The sequence below is a fragment of the Xenopus tropicalis genome, chromosome 4 (genome assembly GCF_000004195.4).
Source record: "Xenopus tropicalis strain Nigerian chromosome 4, UCB_Xtro_10.0, whole genome shotgun sequence".
Lineage (NCBI taxonomy): Eukaryota > Metazoa > Chordata > Amphibia > Anura > Pipidae > Xenopus > Xenopus tropicalis.
In genome coordinates this window covers 87,411,850-87,432,862 of record NC_030680.2, presented here as the reverse complement: position 1 = coordinate 87,432,862, position 21,013 = coordinate 87,411,850, and the positions used below count along the sequence as shown (strand labels likewise).

Genomic DNA, 21,013 nt, shown 5'->3' with positions numbered 1-21,013 from the left:
TTCACCAGAGATTGAGTTAAGATCCTGCAGGCATGCTTGCTTCTTATATATTATACTATGAATTTGGTTACTCAAACAATGAAATTCCTGAAAACAGAAGCTGTGTTATGCATAAGAACACTGCAAAACATTCAATGCAACAAATATATATGGGATCATTTATGTCTTCAACTGAAGTGTGCAAAGTGCAATTTTGGGTGCAAATCACAATGTTTTTTACTCATAATGCAACTTTCTTTACCCATGATTCCAGCGTGATTGTGGCCCCTGTCACTATTGTAGCAACCTGTTAAAAGCAGCACAGTTGTACATGTGTTCAACAAGAATAGTCTGCAATTGGACTGAAAATGTAGTTACCTATATGTTCAAGTTTACTGCAGCAATTAGATTAGAACTAGAATTAGTCCTTGGCCATTTAATCTGCATTTGAAGTGGCCGGCATTCATTATAAAACAGTTATAAAAATGTTGTTGCAATGTTTTGGTAAAGTTTGAAATACATGGCAAGGACTATTTTCTGATGTTGGGATTTCTTTAATAAAGCTGTGGCCGAACTCACCCACAAAAATTATGGTGTCATTGTGTTTTCTTGGTCAGGCGTTACATTGAGGGGACAAGTTTGGTAGGGAGGGAATAAGTCTCCACAGTCCGCTGCAGGACTCTGGGAACCCTGTGTCAATGGTGCATTTCATAAGAGTAGAAGGTACAATGGAAGGATAAAGAGCAGCTTTGGAAACAGATACCTTTTAAAAATGGCAAACTTGTGTAAGCACAACTGCACTTGTGCATTTTGATGGCCCCCTATAGTCATACATATACAATTACATACATGGAATTCTATTCTATAGTCTTGTTAAGATGTTGATGATGAGTCACAATATTCTTTACTGCTTAATGGATTCACAAGTAGTATAAAGCCTTTTGAGAATATCATTTCATTAATCTTTATTTACATATGAAGTGTACACTGGAAGTATAGACCGTATATTCTTTTATATGACAGTTTGTTTCTTTATACCTAAGCCAACCTTACCTCAAAGGCATCAGAAGGACTTTCATCAAAAATTATTAAGTCTCCATTCTGTAACAGTAAAGAATGAATGATGACAATGGAATGATTAACAGCATACAGAACAATGAACAGCAGCACATGAGTACAGGAACATAAAAATGAATGAACATGTATGAAATTGAAAAAAGGGATTGGGGCAGTAATGAAACACATAGAACATTAATCATGTTAATGGCATGGAAGTGAGGAAAATAATAATAACTCCCTGTTTCTTAAAGGGACACTGTCATCACAGAAATATCCCTTTTAATTCCATCTTAGTTTTAATAATATTCTGTTACTTCTTCTCACAGTTGAGGTCCAGATCTCATATATCCATCAATTCAGTTTACTTTGTCTTACACTGTTATTGTTAAGGGACCAGTAACTAAAAAAATAAAAAGGTTTTGCAAGCATTTAAATATAATATTCACTAAACTTACACTATTACAAATATGATTCAGATGCAATGCTACAGTGTATAAATAAGCTGTTGTAGAGGCATTGTGACAATCATAGAACATGAAATTGTGCTACAGGAGACACATTTACAGAAAAGATAAGCCATGTACAGGTCATGATTTGTAGTATGTAGTAGTGATCAGTCTAAAGCAGGGGTAGGGAACCTATGGCCACCAGATGTGGCTCTTTTGATGGCTGCATCTGGCTCGCTGCCAAATCTTTAATAAAAAAATAACAGGGGGCGTGGCCTGCACTCGGCGGATAGAAGACGTGTTCTAAACCTTAGAACACGTCTTCTATCCGCCGAGCGCAAGCCACACCCTCCTCCACATCGCATCCGGCATCCTTGGCACCCACCCTACCTTGCCCCGCAGCATCTGCGGCCAAACATATTGTATGGCTCTCACGGAATTAAATTTTAAAATATGTGGTGTTTATGGCTCTCTCAGCCAAAAAGGTTCCCGACCCCTGGTCTAAAGTAATTCTGCTGAGCAATCTTAGAAATATTTCAGCACTCCTCTGAGTAGCTTCTTTAGTTAAACTTTATGAATGTCCTGGTGTTTCAAATTAATTTTAAACCTTTAATATTCACTACCAATGTGAATTTCCTGTGCTATATAGTATACAACTTCTTCTAACGATTACAAGATTAATATTCTAGCATCAGAGATTCACACTGACTACTGACTTCTATGCAAAGGTATTTTCTGGAGTTTCGTCTTCCCCACTAGAGTAGATTTAGCATAGGTGACAAAATGTGTCATGTGCCATCATGTATTGCTACTAAAAACCATAGAACACAATGGTTTAAGTTCTTACACAGGGAGATAAAATGAAAAGCCAATTATGGCTCTCTGCGGAGCTAAATAATGTAAATCTTATTCATTTAATATGGAACATTTGTTCCCAATAAATAGATTATTTGGAGGTGATGAATACACAGATTTTAAAAGAATGTCCACTTTATAGCATTACTAGACCTTTAAATCAAGAACAGGCAATACAAACAGTAGTACAGTTCATGTTAATGAGCTTTGAGATGACAGGTAATTGCCAGTCTTGTAAAAATGGATTCCTCCAAGCAAAATAACTTTTTTGGGAGCAAAGCATTTTTTTTAAACTAAGTTACTTTACACAAAATTTCACACGGTTTCCATTCAAGAATAAAAATGTTTTTATTCTGATAGCAGTATCCATTGTAAGCGTGGTATATGTAATCGTAAACAAAATGTAAATGAAATGCAACATGGATAATGAGGAATTATTTGAATAGATTTTCAATTACTTTCTTTTATCACTATAATCCAGAACTGCTAATTTTTTTGCCTTGAATGTACGTCTCAAATAATTTTGTCAACTATAAATTGTGACCTTGTCCAAAGCCAGGAAAGATCTTTATAAGTCAAGAAGTCCAATACATGCTTTACAAAACTATATCCTTTCCCATTGGTTCTACTTCTTCCCTCACGTGTGCCTGTGTTAATGGGCTAAACAAAGTCTACAGTAACAGCTCGGAGAAGTGGTACTCCAGTTATGACCTGGTTCTGGTGCCCTGAAGACAATGTTGGCTAGGTTAATTATCAACCTCCACACAAGTACTTGGCCCCAGACTAGACTGTGGCTACTAATCAGAAGGAAGGAAACGTTAAATCACTGGGGTGGGTGCCAAAAGTTAGGCACCCCCCAGTGATTGTAAGCACTTACCTGATACCCCGGGCTGGTGCTTCTGTTAGGAAAAAACTGCCCTGGCTTAGGTATTTCTGCAGAAGTTCTTCGAAGCAGTCTTTTTTTCCTCGTCTCTATTTTTTTTCCAGGGCACAGGTATGTACATGCACAATAGAGTTAAAAAAAATCAGCTTTTATTCCTGTGCACATGCACCTGCTGGTACCGGAACAAAGAGAAGACGGAAGCATCTGAAGAAATTGTGCCCATATTCTTCTGCAGAAATACTCTGGGCCAGTGCAGGGTATCAGCTGAGCAATTCTGATCACTGGGGGTGCCTAACTTTGTTGCACACCCCCTCCCTTGATTAAAACTTTGGTTATCCTTCAAAGGCATACTAAATATTCCCTTTATCAGGCCATGCTAGTCGTTAGTATTCTGCTTTAGTAACCCTTCCAACACTTTCTCGTTGCTTCAACTTTTTAATTTAGGGGGCACATTTACTTAAATGTGTCGCATGAAAACTGCAGCTTTTTCAAATGCACAAAAATACAGCGTCAAAAATCCAAAACCTCTAAAGTTTCGAAGCACATGAAGGATCTTCCAGGAAGTAGGAACGGTTTGCAGTATTAAGGAACATTGTTTTATTGTGTTTCACCACATAGTCAGTGGTATGGTATGGTGTCTCATGGGACATTAGCTACTACAAAGCTTTAAATTGCTTCAAGGCTTATGCCAGATGACTGATCAAAACTAATTGCTGATTGGGTTACTGCACTGGCAGAATGTATCATCTATGTTTGTAAATGAGGATTGCAGTGCTTTATACCATCCTTACTGGTAGTAAGCATTCAATAGACAACAAACACATGAAAAATCATCTGAACTAACTGGAAGCAGAGTTAAAATGGTCCTGTGTAACATTTATGTCTGTTTAGTAGGGAATGCTGAAAGACTGGTTCCCCTTTGGATGCCAGTGATAAATGATTTCTCCCTGCTGCTATGGCAGTTTCTAGCAAGGCCTCTCTGTCGGTTAGGTTTAAGCAAGTGCTCTTGTTCTACTGGCAACTGTTCAGTGACGGGAATTTTTTTTATGGTAGATTTTTCTGTGTTTGGAAGTTCACCCTGGATGATTGCTTTTTGTGTTATTGGCAGTTGATGATGATTGACTAAACCCTGTCTCTATAACAGTTGATATTAAATTGGAACTTTCAAACTGTTCTGGGTCACTGCTCTGTTATTCTGTCTGATAAAGTAGCTGTTCAGCACTAAGATCCAATCCATCATAAACCTCTCTTGAAATATTCATGAACTAGTCATCAATACGGCACTTAGGAATTCTACGTCTGTCTTTTGCTCATCAAATAAATCAAGTCTCTTTTCCACCAGCATTAATAACTTTTGTCTATAATTAAGCTGGGTCTTGTGCTGCTTCATTTACCTGGAACTTGCTAGTTATGCACAGCATGACACAGGAGCGCAGTGTTACAAATGTTCATTCCTTATGCAAACCCTACACCAGGGGGTGACAAGGGCTAAAAACATAGTCAGGCATACTCAGCTGCTATTTGTGACTTATTTCCCATGAGACCATTTCTCTAGGCACAGGCTAAACGAGCTGGCTCTTGACAGCGAGAAAGGAGACAGCATGCAACCACAATTGATTAGCTAATAGACTTGCCGACACTTTTGCCAGACATATGAGATAAAAGAAATAAACTTACTGTCTGTTTTGTATTTTCTCACTACAAAAATAACTGCTTTAATTATTAAAATAGATTAAATCTAAGCATGAGAGAGGCCTGCATAGGTTTAAAAAGACCTTAGATTTGGCATCCGTACCCCTTTTACATCTCCCCTTTTAAAAAACAATTATTGTATCCTAAGTTAGCATTAGCACCAATCCTTTATTTTCTTCCAAGATTTAGAGCAGGTACACTGAACTTTTGTTCTTCCACTTGTGCCTCTCTATAACTACATGTGGGTTATTTATTTTTGCTGCTGTATGAGATTCAGGGGATTGTAATACAAGATAATAGGTTTGACAACCCTAGGCAATAATTAAAATGTTAAATAATTTAATTGTATTTGTCATTCAAGGTTCCAGGTTGTTCCAAAAGTTTCTTTTTGAGGTAAATAAATATTAATGGTGTTTGATTTGAGGTGAATGCATACTAATAAGTTTAAAGTAATGTGGGAAGAACTTGGTGCACAAAACAAATAAAGAAAATGTCTTGCAAAGTGAAACTACAGTAAAGGCTAAGGCCCACAAGGCATTTTGATCCCTGCTACCCAGAAGCAACAGTCAAAACACAAGGTTCCGGCTCTGGTCATTTCCCATTCATAGGAAGAAAGCACCAAGAATAAAATCTTAGCATTATCTTAGTTATGTTATTTCGGTCGACTTGATCACAACTTCTGTAAATGCTTGTCGAGGGCTTCTAGATGACCTTACAATTCACATAGATGATTGGCTTTTTGATCAGCTCTACTTCTATTTTTATTTGCTTGTGTCTATTTAGTGTTTACATAGGTAGCCTCACCAGCAAGATCTGCAATTAGTATTTCAAAGTCACATCTTCACATCTACAGCTCAACTCACAGACTTTTGGATAAACACAGTGATACCAACCAATCTATATATCTATATATCTATATATTTGTATTGGGCTGTTTGTAATGACAAAATTATGTTTTTCCTGCTGGAATGTAGAAAGGGGTTTATGAACAGACACTGTGAAAGCAAGATTTATAATATAAAACTGGTGCAGATGATGGCAATGGGTTTTACTGGTCAGATGGAATAGAGCAAAGAGTTACCAAGGATACATGTAATTACCCATTGCCTTTGGTCTTTGTTCCAAAAATGGCAATATATTAGGGGATTTTTAAACAATGCACATTGCTGTAAACAATATCAATGGGTCAATTTGTTTTAGGCTTGTGAATAATGCACACCCCTAGGCGTATAATTATATTAATAAGGTAGACCTCTTGACAATGATTTTTTTTTAGTGATCAATTCAGTAAATAAAAAACTGAATAGTGTTGGTAATATCTTATGTTACATTCAGATGCAATACATCGCATCAAATACAAACTCTCTTGGGGTGTAAGTCCTATTATTAAATCTTTTGCACTACTCCAGAAACACTGGCCTCTACCCACTGCAACAAGTGTTTCAAAGTATAAAATATAAGGCAAACTAATAAGTCACTCTTTGACACGAGACAATGATAGAACATTTCAAACAAAGGGCAACATTATAATTAAAACCTAGTAGAAAAGGTATTCTGTGGTGTGCCAGGGTTAAGCTAATGTGCTCAGTGTATTCTTAACACAAAGACACCAGCAGTACTTTGGATAACAGACATGTATGATTGATGATTTCATTTAAAGATGATGATATGCTCTGACACATTGGTCTTCAGAAGAATAAAGCAATTATTGTATTGACCTTTTCTGTGCTGTCATTGAATTTTCTCACAAAGACTTGACAGCTCTTCAAAACTAACATACTTTATCTACAGAAATACAAACACCCATTTAATGTTTATTTGTTTTCCATTTGCAAATATATTTATTTGAAAAAGTCCCACAATCTAACAGCTATGAGCAGACATGGTACACTTAATGGACCACATTAACATTAGCCTGAGCTCTCAACCTACAAAACTGCAAAAATATTAATTGCTACACAGATTGGTTAATGGGCCTTTTAAAGGGATGCTTTACCCTCAGGTTAACTTTTAGCATGTTATAGAATGTCCTATTCCTAGCAATTTTGCAACTGTTTTTTTTTATTGCTTATTTTTTATATTTTTTTTTGCATTATGTGCCTTCATCCTCTGCCTCTTTTCAGCTTTCAATTGGGGGTCACTGACCCTGCCAGCCATAAACTATTGCTCTGTGAGGCTACAATTTTATTGCTATTGTTTCTTTTTTTTTTTTTTTTATCTTTCTATTTAGGCCCTACCCTATTGATAATCCTGTCTCTCGTTTAAACGTCTGCCTTGTTGCTGGGGTAATTAGGATCCTGCAACCAGATTGCTGCTGAAAATCCAGACTGGAGAGCTGATGAACAAAAAGCAAAATAACTGTAAAACCATACAAAATATTAAATTGCAAATGATCTTAGGTCCTGTAAAAGGCACTGCGTCAAAAAAAGATTCGCTCATCCCTATAAATATATAGTTGTTCGGAAAATTGTGGATTTTTCAAACCATACAATATATTGTATATTATAATATAATCTCGCTAACTTGAAGGTATTTTTGTACCCAAGATTACTATGCACCATGCTTGGTTTAATTCCCTGCCTGTCAGTCAGCCAGTCAACACTGTCGTAACACAGTATCCTAGACTGCCCCTGATAAATACACAAACAAAGAACATTATGTGTCTTAGTTAGCAAGGTTTATTTGTGGTGTAAAGTTGTGCAAATGTCAATGCTGTGTCTATTACAAAGCCATAAATAAAAATTTGTACCCGATTACTTTGGACTTATCATCAGTCTTCTTGCACATGGCATGCTTAAGCCATAGTGACAGCTACTGTTAATAAGGCACAAAGTACAATGCTATACTGTAGGTACAAGGGAGCCTTTTACTTAACACTTGACTATCTCCACCTGACAGATGATAAATCTCCAGTTGTATAAAAACAGAAGTATAGGTATAACTCCAGAAATAAAGGTTGAGATTTCAAAAGAATTGGCAATCACTTTGGAACATGTGATACATGAATGCAGAAATATATATTTATGAATTATATCTCACATCAAGTAATTTATAAATACATGTTATATATATATATATATATATATACATGTTATAAATACATAAATACATTTATTATTCTGCCTTTCTAACCTTTTGAAAAGGTGGCAAACCTTACCAGAATGTGCTGTATTTCACATGTATAATGCCCATGTGTATATAACCTCTTTGCTTTTTGCCTTGCAAATATATATGCAGTAAGTGCTAAGGATGTATGTCTGTATATTTTTATTTTTATAGTGCTATTTATGCATGCAGCACTGTATAGCAGGATAGCACAAAAACACACATGACTAAAGATATGTTGTAGTCTCCACAATAAATACCTTTTAATTATAACAAGCCTAGATTGGAGTTGCCATCTTTAGGTACCTACCCTTTTATTTATTGATGGATTCATCACTACACTATCTTAAAGTTCAGGACATTGCATCTAGGCCCTCCATCTATTTGGAGAATTACAAGCTATTTTGGGATATTTTAACCATCATCTCACCATATGTTGGTAGGCATATGGTGAGATTATAGTTAAGCAAATGCACTTAAAACTACTGGTTCAGTTATGCACACTTTAAAAAGAAAGATAAGAAATGACACGTACACTTATAGGTTGACTTTTTGGCACATCGTAGACCCCCTCTTTCTTATGGCTGGTAGGAACCTACAGAAAAATGAAGATAAATATGTTACTGAAAATGGAGAGCATATTTGTGTTACTGTTGTATATATCACTCTAATATGTAGCAAACAAACTAGTTCCACTGAACATGCTGACTTTTTTTTTAGCTAAAAATGTCTTGGAGAAAACAGAAGGTTAGAATTTAAGGGAGAATTATCTATTCAGTATCAACAAGCTTTTCTAAACTTTACCCTGCCCATATTTAACATTTACTATTGATAGTATTTTGCAGTTTTTTTTAAGGGATACTACAATTCTCAAGATGGGAGAATAGAGTTTAATTAAATGTATTTTGAGAATAAATATTTTCTTGACAAATTCTTATGATTTGTAGCTCTAAATAAGTTATGCAAAATAGACTAAATGTATCTTGTTATGGATTAGCACCTTAAAGCTTGTAAAGACATTCAAGGCTTTAACGTCATTTGCCATTTAGGTGACTGGGTAAAATATCAGTTCTGTTTAAAGGACACCCAATTACTTCTAAAACTTCTAATAATTATTTTATTTTATGCCCCCGTTCCAATGCACACATAATTTTATCTAATTGCCGTTATTCCATCATAAGTTTCCTTGAAAATGCCAGGATGGGTCACATATCATAATTATAAAATGTCTGTCTCCATCAATGGCACTGCACCACATAATCGTGTGAAGAATGGTGTGAACTGTGTTATCGTATAGTGATGATAATAATTACAATAATGATGATGCACAGCAATACAGTGATCTTACATGACACTCTTGAAAACTCAGCAGGCAATGTCACTTGTATTTATCGAGACTAGAAGTAATATGCCTGAGAGCAAGAATAATTACTTTATCAGGTTCTTAATGAAAGTTTCACATTATCACGCTATTTTGAAAGGCAGTAAGTACAAGCATGGCATCTCTTATCTGGAAACCCAATATCCAGAAAGCTAGGAATTACAGGAAAGTTATCTTCCAAATACTCAATTTTAAGCTAACACTGATTATTATGTCTGTAATAATAAAACTGTACCTTGTACTTATAGGTACTGCTATAAGAAACTTGCCTCAGGTGGCAGCGACCCAATAGTTACCAGGGGCATAAAAAAAAAACTGCCCCTGGTAACTTTAAAGGAACAGTAACACCAAAAAATGAAAGTGTATAAAAGTAACTAAAATATAATGTGCTGCAGCCCTGCACTGGTAAAAGTTGTGTGTATACTTCAGAAAGTCTACTATAATTTATATAAATAAGCTGCTATGTAGCCATGGAGGCAGCCATTCAAAGGAGAAAAGGCACAGGCACATAGCAGATAACAGATAAAACACTATTGTATTCTACAGAACTTATCTGTTATCTGCTATGTAACCTGTGCCTTTTCTCCTTTAAATGGCTGCCTCCATGGCTACATAGCAGCTTATTTATATAAATTATAGTAGACTTTCTGAAGTAAACACACCAGTTTTACCAGTGCAGGGCAATAGTGCATTATATTTTTATTACTTTAAAGCTCTTTCATTTTTTGGTGTTACTGTTCCTTTAAGAGCCGAATTTCTGGTAAATGTAAACACTAAAAAAAACTCTATAGGATTGTTTTGCCACAATTATAGAATCATGCACCTTAGGATCAAGTACAAGGAGGGGCGATACTAGGACAAGAGCTCTCCTGAGACGGCTTCTTTAATGCCGCCCCCCTCGCCCACCCAAGTGATTACCTTTGCTGCACCGTGGGGGGCCTGAAGGGGGGGGAATACATTACTAGTGTGATGTTGCATTTTTATTCCCAAGTTATTTAGCATTTCTGTATAGGATGTTAGATAGTCCTGATTTGTGTTCCTTAATCGATGCCTGCTCTTGACAAGCATAAATGTTTACCCTTGGTCAGAAGGGTAAAATATTCTGTTCTGATACATGGCAAATATACAGCAACATGTGAGAAAAAGAGCAACAACAAGGATTTGAGGTATAAGAAATGGAGTAACGTTGTAGAGGAATATATGCAGGTTCTGCAAATACATTTAAAAAATAAGAGGGGCCCTGGAACAGAGGTATCCCTGTAAATAAAAGGAATAAACCACATTCAGTACTATTATTGTCAGAAGAAAGCACTGTTCAAGTCAGTCTTTAGAATTAATCCACTACCAATCCAAGAGATTTTTCTCCTTTTCTTTAACACTTGAAATGTTCATCTGAATATTTACTTAGTAAGCCACATAAATCTTAATTGTTGAAAGTATTGTATGCATTTGTTCCCTTACTGATAACATGGTATCACACAGGGGTTGATTCACTAAAGTGCGATAAGCGTTATCGCATGCATTTTTGCGTTAAAATGTACGCGAAAAAAATGAGTGATTTGCTAAAGTATCGCGTGCGTTAAGTCACATATCACATGCACTAAATAATGCATGATCCCAAAGCGTTAATTTTACCGCATGTCGTTAATTCTCGTTAGGCGCTAATTTTAGAAAAGTACAGTTCATGGGCTTTTGGCAACACAATAAGGACTTTGCAGTGGGATTTATTCAAGTCTGTGTTGGCCCTAGAGTGATGCAGCCGCCAGTTTGCAGGGAAATGGTCATTTTCAGAACAGTAGTTTTCAGAAAGTAATGGCGTGTAGGGCTAATATGGCGTGCGGTTTTTCGCACACGGCAACAGTTTGTGCACGCTGCATTAATTAGCGTGTGTTGCATCAAATACCGCACAAAAATAGTCTTCATGACTTCATGACTTAATGCAAACAGCATTGCGTCTAAATTAACGCAAGTACCCTTTTAGTGAATCATGCGTTGACGCGAAAAATAAGAAGCTATAAATTTTTTAACGCATGCTATAAATATCGCTTGTTTTAAAGCACCTTAGTGAATCAACCCTATAGACTAGCAATAACACTGAACAGCACTATAGTATTTTATATGTTAATGATTGATTGAGTAATTGCTTTACAATAAGCAGGAAAAAACATGCAGGAAATCTCGCCCAAATCATACGGGGATGTGATCCGTTATCCGGAAACTCGTTATCCAGAAAGCTTCAAATTACGTTAAGCCTGTCTCCCATGGACTCCATTTTAATGAAATTATTCAGATTTTTAAAATTGATTTCCTTTTTCTTTTTAATAATCAAACAGTACCTTGTACTGGATCCCAATTAAGATATAATTAATCCTTATTGGATGCAAAACAGTCCTATAGGGTTTTATTGATTTTTTAGTAGACTTAAGGTATGAAGATCCAAATTACAGAAAGACCCTTTTGGATAATGAGTTCTATACGTGTAATGTATTTATTATTATTGTTTGTATATTATTGTATATTATGCTCTTTTAAATAAATATCTATTCCTTTTTCCAATCATTAATTAATTTAAAGGGGAAGGACAGCGGACATAGGAGAAGAGATGGTCAGTTCTGAATTTTTCTGTTTCTTTGCAGCTATTACCGCATTAAATTCTGAATTTACAAAAGAATATATGAAGAGTACAAATACATGTTTTTTTTTGCATATTCACAGCAGACTTCTGTGCATTATGTATACAGTATATAGTTAAAATTCTACTGTCTCCATACTGATGATCAAGTAGCACCCATCTAAACTTTGTATAGATACCTGATAAATGCTTTCTTCATTGTCTGGATCTCGTATGGATTCATGGCCAGCCTCAAATACTATGTACTATGACATCATCCAAGGAGGAAAATGCAGAAAGCACAGGAAGAAAGCAAAGAAAAGTCGGGAGTTTCAGAATTAAAGTTAAAGAAGCAGCAGTAAGGTCTCTTCTTTGAGGTGCATTCAATCTTTTTGTTTTTCACAGCAGCCAGAGAATGTCCTTGCTCAGTCTTGTAATGCATACTGTTATTTATATGGGTAGAAGTTTTTATCGTAAAGTTACCTGTAGTTTCTGCAGTTTGTTAAAACATAATCCATTGTTCAATATGACAAAGAAACTTTTTTAAAAATAGTTACCTTTTTGTGCACCACAGAACCAACACTTTTGACTGCAATTCCCTATCCCCTTTGGTTTTCTAGAAACTGATCCAAGTCTTACAGTTATGCACTGCCCGAGGATAAGTCTTAATTATGACAGGCAGAAGGAATTGCTTTATTAATACAATATCCCCTGTCTGTCAGAGCTGAGGAACCCATAGGTAGTAGCTAAAATAAAAGGGGAACACAAATAAGACAGACTGCAGAAACAACTGAGGAGCTTGTGGTACAGTATGCTAAACTTCCCTTTCAATCTCTCAAATTATTAATATAAGGACCCACATTTAAAAATCAAGAATCATTTTTTGCAATATAAAGAGTGAATGCACATTCAAATACAGAATTTGAATTACACACATTTGTTTTCATGCGTTAACTTGATTAGAACATGGTACAGAAATGGGGATGATGACAATGACGGCAGTGTGACAACGATTTTTAATTAATTTATTGCTACTCTATTACTTGTACTTGTTTCTAAATATCTGAATGTGGGTTTCTTTGCTTTTAAGTGTTAGATTAATACTGAAATAATATTGAATATATTAAAGGTGTTTCCTGCATAAAATAAAAAAATTAGCTGCAAATAAACAACTCTTAGGGGCTGATTTACTAACCCACGAATCCGACCCGAATTGGAAAAGTTCCGACTTGAAAACGAATATTTTGCGACTTTTTCGTATGTTTTGCGATTTTTTCGGATTCTGTACGAATTTTTCGGATCCAATACGATTTTTGCGTAAAAACGCGAGTTTTTCGTATCCATTAGGAAAGTTGCGTAAAAAGTTGCGCATTTTGCGTAGCGTTAAAACTTACGCGAAAAGTTGCGCATTTTCCGTAGCGTTAAAACTTAACGCTACGAAAAATGCGCAACTTTTCGCGTAAGTTTTAACGCTACGCAAAATGCGCAACTTTTTACGCAACTTTCGTAATGGATAGGAAAACTCGCGTTTTTACGCAAAAATCGTATTGGATCCGAAAAATTCGTAAAGAATCCGAAAAAAACGCAAAACATACGAAAAAATCGCAAAGTACCGATCATTACGAAAAAAACGCAATCGGACTCCATTCGACCCGTTCGTGGGTAAGTAAATCAGCCCCTTATTGTTTCCCATGTAAATATATTTGACTGTATTTTTAAAAAGTGTATAGAACATGTATGTTTGTGCAAGGTGGTATAAGCATTGTCTATATTTGAGTCTAAGCTAATAAGTTTACAAAGCAACTAGTAACAAGCGTATCTGTGCATTTTGCTTTACTGGAAAATTCGCAAAACTTCTGAAAAATCTGCGTAACAGTAAAAAATTTTCAAGATGCATTAAAGTCAATAGGCATTTTTTGCAGCTGCCGTGTGATGTGTGTTTTTTATGTGCACAACTTTTTTTCTCACTCCAAATGCATTAAAGTCAATTGCCATTTTTTTTTCACTGTTAAGGTGGGCATTCACCTTTAGATCAGCTTGCTTGGCGATGTCGCTAAGCGAGCAGATCTTCTCCCAATATCCCCCCTCCTACGGGTGGGTGATATGGGGAGAATCCAGGCTAATTCGGTATTAAACTATCGAATTATAACGACGGGTATACGCAAAGTCGGTTCGGGGACCGCATCGATCGATATCTGGACAATTTCAGGCCAGATTTTGGTCGGGCAGGCCCGTCGTTGGTGCCCATACACAGGTTTATTAGCTGCCGAATCTAAGGGACCAATATCGGCAGCTAGAATCGGCCTGTGTATGGCCACCTTTCCTGCGCAACTTTTTTTTAAGAGCAGAACTGTTTTATATGCTCTTTTTTTCTGTACATGCAGCATTTTCTTATGCGCTACTTTTCAGCAAATTTTTTCACCTAATGTTAACAAAAGGAATTCTGGGAGTGAACTCCAAACTCTTAAAAAAATCCCATTTACATGGGTTTATCCTATAGGCTAAAGCTCACCCACTGGGTTTGAAGCTGAAGCCAGGACAATAGCTGATCAGATTCCCAACTACAGACCGGTTTCGCCCTTCTTGGGGGCTCATCTGAAATTTGGAATTTCCCCACAAAACCATGCCTGGTTAAAAAAAAATTGGTGATCACTAAAAGCAACCAAAAAAATTTTTTTTTTTTACATGTATGTATACACATTTGCAGAAACACTTTATTTTGTAGAACTATTTATTTAAAACATGAGGATAATGCTCTTCATGTGGAATGACAAGGTGCTTAAGTTCTTATTACTAGTGATGAGCTAAACTGCCCTGTTTTGCTTCACCAATAAATTTGGGAAATGGCAAAATTTATTTCCAATCAATTAATGTTTTTCTTCTGTTTTCTTTCTGTCTGTCTATCCATCTATCTATCTATCTATCTATCTATCTATCTATCTATCTATCTATCTATCAGCAATGACTCTGATATGGTTTTGAAGCTTTGAAAATATGAAATTCTAATCAATAGTAATTGGCAAAGTGTGTAAAGTAGTAAAGATTGCTAATTTGATTCTTTATAAATTAGGCTTCCTACCTCATCTCTATAGCACTACAAAATATGATGGTTTATTAAATAACATTAGTTTTGCTGAATGCTATAAGACATAATGAAATGAGTCTAGTTTATGGGTGGTCTATGGATGGAGATGTTACCTGGTAAACAGGATCTTCTACATCTTCTTCCAAAATTGTCTGAAGTAAGGTAAGCAGGGAAAGGGACACAAAGCAAAAAGGTATGAACTCTACAATTAGGGAGTGAGGTGTCTGATGTTTCACCACATTTAGTATTATATTATAAAGTTGAAATGTGCCCTTCGATTGTTGGTATACTACATCTCCCAGAATTACAAGACATTGTTGATGGTTTTTATAGTACAACAACAGTTTTAGGGCAAGAGATTAGGTATATCCTACAGTGAACTGTCAATAACACAAAGTTATGTGAGCGTACTGTATATTACACCTAGTACTAAATGTAATATTGTATGGAGAAATGCAAACTATATATGGTCTATTGGCCTATATAAAAACATCTTTCCAAACTGAATCCCAAATCCCAAAAGCTGAGTAAGTTTTAAACCATTTTGTATCTTCAATGGACTTTGCAATACAACTCCTTTGGTTTCACATATAAACTAAAATATATTTTTCCAAGGTTGATCAGTTTGCCTGTTGACATTTCCAAAAACCAAAGCCAAGGCTGAATAGATACCTGATATACAGCTTGTTCACATTGCTTATCTTTTTGTGCCTTTTTCTCAATTTCTTCCCTCTGCTTCAGCTCATAGATAAGCTGAAATAAATCTCTCAAATCCAAAATGACTGGCTCTGCCTACAATTGAAGGACAATATTTGAAATTAGTTCCCGGTAAGATTTTCATCTTAAATGCCTTTGAAAGAGGAAGAATGTTATTGTAAATAAGAGTTGAATCTTAAATATTATCATGTGCTTACTGAAATGCTAGATTTTGCATGTAAATCAAACTTTCATGAGATGGTGATTAATCAAGAGGTAAGGTATGAAAACACAGCTTCCATGGGGGCTTGAGATGAATATACTTGGAAAAACTTTCTTGACTTATACCAGTGAAATGTGCTCTAGGAGTCAAACACAGTGTAATATAATCTAGAAAGTCTGCACAGACCGAATAATAGTACATTTTGCTTGCTGTAAAGTTATAACTCATATTTTAGCCATACCACAAAAGTGTATGGGAAGGACCAGCATTTCAGTTTAGGGTAAAACTTAGGCAAGTAAAACTACAAAAGGCATTTGTCTTAAATTCTACACTTAACCAATCAAAGCGAATTGATCATTGGTCATTAGTTTATTAGCTCCACTGACTCTAGGGACAACCTACAGCATCTCTAGGGTTAAAATCACATGAGGCTGTTTCTCTGCTGCCCTGGCCTGTGTGCACACACAAGATGCAATTTTAGTGTGAAAATGTATAATTCACATTTATACCTTGAAATACAATCCATGTTTATACAGACTAAGCCAGTTCATGTCAGTGCACTTATCGCAAGGAGCGAATGAGTGCGTATCAGCTGGGTTTTTACGAAGACAGAGAAACAGCCTCATATGATATTAGCCTAACTGCTTATTCTCCTCATCTCTTGCTCAGCACAGACAATATAACAATGTGTTAATTTTATGTTTTACTTACTACTTACTACTAACACATAATTGGACAGATGTGTTTTGGAAACCAGTCCACCTATTCCCAAAAAAAGTTATTTTTGTATCTTTTTCTTTTATAATTGTTTACTTATTAATGTTTTAAATAGACTGCAATAACAATGAGCCTAATGGGATCTTTTTTTTTTAAATTAAGGAAACCAGTTTACACTGCCTAGTATGTAAATGGGCTAACTGTGTCCTTAACCAACTATTTAACTCGCAGTCTCACAAAAATATGCATGATTCTGAATGGATTTCAGTCAGGAAAAAGAATTATTGTGGCCCCATATACAGACCAATGTCTTAACTTCCTTTCTCTCTAGATATATTCATTAGAATAAGCAGAGCTCAGAAGATGAGTGGTGATAAAGGCATCTTAAAGTATATAAGTAATTGCAGAGGCTTTAAATAGATGGATATTTGAAATGAACTCTTCCAGCTCTGACCTTTAAGAAAATAAAATCCAAAAGCATTATTCCTGGTAACACTATTTTAGTATGGTAATATAATAAAGCAGAGCTGTCATTTTTAAGCAATTTCCTCTACAGAAAGAAGTCTAGTTTGCATGGAACTGTTGATCATAATAAAGCATACTGGCACAAAATGTGCTGAGATGGGAGAAAAAGACAAATAATGCATATTTAGGCATGGTTATGGATATATAATTTATTATCGCTCAGAATAAAAAAGGATAACAGTAGACTAAAAATAATTTCTCTTTTGAAGTATAAGTAGGAAGAGTTTTTGCTGTATGCCTGTACAACACATAGGGGCACTTTTATCACCACTTGTTCTCTTTTGATTTCTCGTGATTCATTGGGTGTTATTTATAAAAATTCCTATCTGTGTAATTTTCATATTATTTTTACATCAAATAACCTTGAATTTTTTAAAAATGCAATCGAATAATAGAAAATACCTCAAATTTTCAAATTGGAAAAACTCAAAAAACTAGAACTGGCTGTATAGGTTACATTTTCTCTAGGACAGCTCTCACTGACTTCTACGTGACCTTGCAAGCTTTCAGATGCTGAAGTTTTACATTCAAGACTTTCACACTTTTTTTTTTTGCTTTATGAATATCATAAATTCAAGCTTTTTAAATCATAAATCAAATGAATAGTTTTTTGGACTAAAGAAAACATTAATTGTAAAAAAACAATAAATAACCCCCTTAGTAAAATGGAAAATCTTTAGGTACCCCCCCCCCCCCCCCCCATTTCCTTAATTTTTACAGAATGCTCACACTGTTTAGGAATTTAGGGTATCAAACAACTGTTATAGCTCAGTGCTATGATTAAACCCTACCATCCGATACAAGAAAATGACATCCGGCTGTTTAAAACATTTAAATAAGTTCTGATGCATTGGGACATTTAAAAAAGCCAAACGGCGTTAATAAATGTGCCAGTAAATTAAAGGACAAGTCGACCCAAAATATAATTTTTCGCCTAATAAAAGAAAACATAATTCTAAGTAACTTTGCGATATACATTCATTACAAATTAGCAATGGTTTTTGAGTTATTTGTGTATATAATTGCTATTAGAAGGGTGTTTGCCTGTCCTTCTCTATTCCCTGCCCTGGTGGCTCTGGCATTTGAACCAATGTAACACAAGGCAGCAGACTGACAGACCTGACTTGCTGGGGGAGACTGGCATTTGCAACATTGTTTAAACAGTAACAACCAGGAATTTAGCAAATGCTGCTTTCAATAGCAATTACATTTACTAATAATGTTTAAAGCATTAAATATGTTTAATAAATTCATATTGGAACATTGCTTGAAATTATGATTTCTTTTATTAGGCAAAAAAATATTTTTGGGGTTGACATGTCCTTTAAAACACTTTCCTGACTGTCAGGAAAACATAATAAATAAATGTTGTAAAATTCAGACTGCTGGGAATCAGTGAGGATTCTCGAATTCAAATTTTCATAAATCTTCCATTTTACATTTTGTATTTCTTGTAGCCATGCAGTATTTACTGTTAACATATGGGTTATTAATGTCTTGTTGCATTTGCTAAACATAATATGCTGCATTTATAGAGCAAAAAGCAGTGTATTGCATTTTATTAATTAAATATAATTAATACAATATTACAATACAGATACAATACAATCTAGATTGTAATCTCTAAGGGGCAGGGACCTCCATCCTCTTGTGTCTTTGACTCTTAACTTATTGCAACTGTACCTTGTATTTATTTGTATTTATTGTTATACTGTGTATGTGTCTATTATTATCTTAGTAACCCCCTGTTTGTATTAATGTATTCTACTGTACAGCGATGTGTACATAAGTAGCGCTTTATAAATCAAGATATACATACATACATACATACATAAATGTTATGCAGCTTTTAGAATGATATAATAATAATAACCATTCAGTTCAAAACCAACTGAAAGAAGGCTTGCCATATAAAATGACAGTAAATGAGGGTTGTGTGAAAGAGACAAATACAAAGTCGTTGTGAGTTACCGAGGACTGAAGGATTTTAGCAGAAAGATTAACCTTTGTTTGACAGGGGGCCATGATAAAGATTTAACATGGGAGGAGAGGTTCTCTCTTAGGGCTCTGGCACACGGGGAGATTAGTCGCCCACGACAAATCTCCCTTGTCACGGGCGACTAATCTCCCCGAACTACCATCCCACCGGCGAACATGTAAGTCGGCAGTGGGATGGTACACGCCGCACAGGCGATTTCGGCAAATCGCCGAAGTTGCCTCGCGAGGCATTTTCGGCGATTTGCCGAAATCGCGCCGCCGCGTGTGCCATCCCACTGGCGACTTACATGTTCGCCGGTGGGATGGCAACTGATGGCTCTCTGATGGCAACTAGGGGAGATTAGTCGCCCGCGAACAGGGAGATTTGTCGCGGGCGACTAATCTCCCCGTGTGCCAGAGCCCTTACAGTTGAGCAGGAGAGTCCTTGCATGCAAGTTTAAGGCTGAAGTGGAAGAGGTGGGAATCTGGTGGGGCAGGACAGTAGTCCAATATACTGTTCAAAACCCATTTATATATACCAGCAGGATTCTAAGTTGTGCTGTTCCCATACATATATTAAAATCCATACAAATAGTAAAATCATAGTGGGATTACACATTGCTTGTGCTTTCAGGATGTTTCCTCACTTAGAAAGGGTAAGGGTTGGACACATCAACATTTGTGAACAGACCCATCATACGTGTCAACTGGATTTGCCTGATCTCATAAAATGCTGAAGTGTGAATAGAGCCCTGGGCATAATTTGATTTCTTTAAACTGAAGGACTGAGAATTTTTATCAGAATTCACAATTTATTCCTTTTAAAAGAGCAATTCACTGAAGACTTTTGACAGCAGAAAGATCATTTTAAGCATAATATGTTCATGTAAATATGGCACATGCATATTCTAAAATTATCTGGTAAATAATTTAATATATAGAATGTTTTTGGCCCTTTGTTAAAATATAAAATTAAACTTCCATTACTTTACAGTGAACTCTATAATATATGTACAGTATTAAATTGTATACTTACAGCTTGCGCTGTCTTTATTGCCACAAATCTATGATTTCCCTCCTTCCCACACACATATCCAAACGCCCGATGATCAGTAATGTCCTTTGCAATGTACGAGATTTCATGGACTGCGTGATGGTGATGCATTATCTAAAAACATAAAAAAAAACCCAATTGGTTCAAACTCTGTTTGCTTGAACTGAATGGAAATGAATTATTTCTACAAGGTTCTACCAGGTTCCAAAATCCATTACATTAACATACAAGCTAATCCACAGCTGGTATAGACTTACCGTATATGCAGAGTTAACTTGGTTCAACTGATTTCATTGCATGTTAAAGAATTAGCCAGTGAAGTTATAAAGCAACCATGAACCTTCTAAGGGCATAGTTTTGAAAAAGGGCAAATAAAGTTTGTCAGTGTTCCATATACCATTATTTTTCAGTACCATCAAAATATCAAAGCCTTTATAGATCAACCTATATTAGCTCACAATACAAGTCACCTTTGCATTTCTAAGCAAAAATCAACATATTTTGATTAGCTTAACCACATTTGTCTTATTCCTCAACGTGCAAGCTTTTCTACTACTGACTGTGGAAGGCAAGTCACATGGGGATCTGTGGTAACATCACAACTGATGTCCTTGCTACTCATTTTTAAGCTGGAAAAAAAATCCTCAAAACAGGTATGGGATCTGTTATGTGGCAACTCATTATTCAGAAAGCTCCAGATTATGGGAAGGCCATCTCCCACAGAC

General features: G+C 35.7%; 1 protein-coding gene across 11 annotated transcripts in view; it reads right to left on the bottom strand.

The window, feature by feature from the left end:
• The window catches only part of dab1 (Dab, reelin signal transducer, homolog 1), a 418,200-nt gene that overhangs the window by 28,865 nt on the left and 368,322 nt on the right, over nt 1-21,013 (bottom strand). For 4 of the 11 annotated variants that reach the window (XM_031899802.1, XM_031899801.1, XM_018092907.2 and 1 more), the window contains 6 exons: nt 20,271-20,402; nt 15,769-15,888; nt 15,210-15,248; nt 12,212-12,277; nt 8,555-8,614; nt 1,033-1,080 (listed from right to left, as the gene is read on the bottom strand). In XM_031899802.1, the coding sequence (XP_031755662.1) occupies nt 1,033-1,080; nt 8,555-8,614; nt 12,212-12,277; nt 15,210-15,248; nt 15,769-15,888; nt 20,271-20,402 (465 nt within the window). The remainder of the gene's footprint in view (nt 1-1,032; nt 1,081-8,554; nt 8,615-12,211; nt 12,278-15,209; nt 15,249-15,768; nt 15,889-20,270; nt 20,403-21,013) is intronic. The other 7 variants (XM_031899807.1, XM_031899808.1, NM_001113818.1 and 4 more) reach the window with 4 other exon arrangements.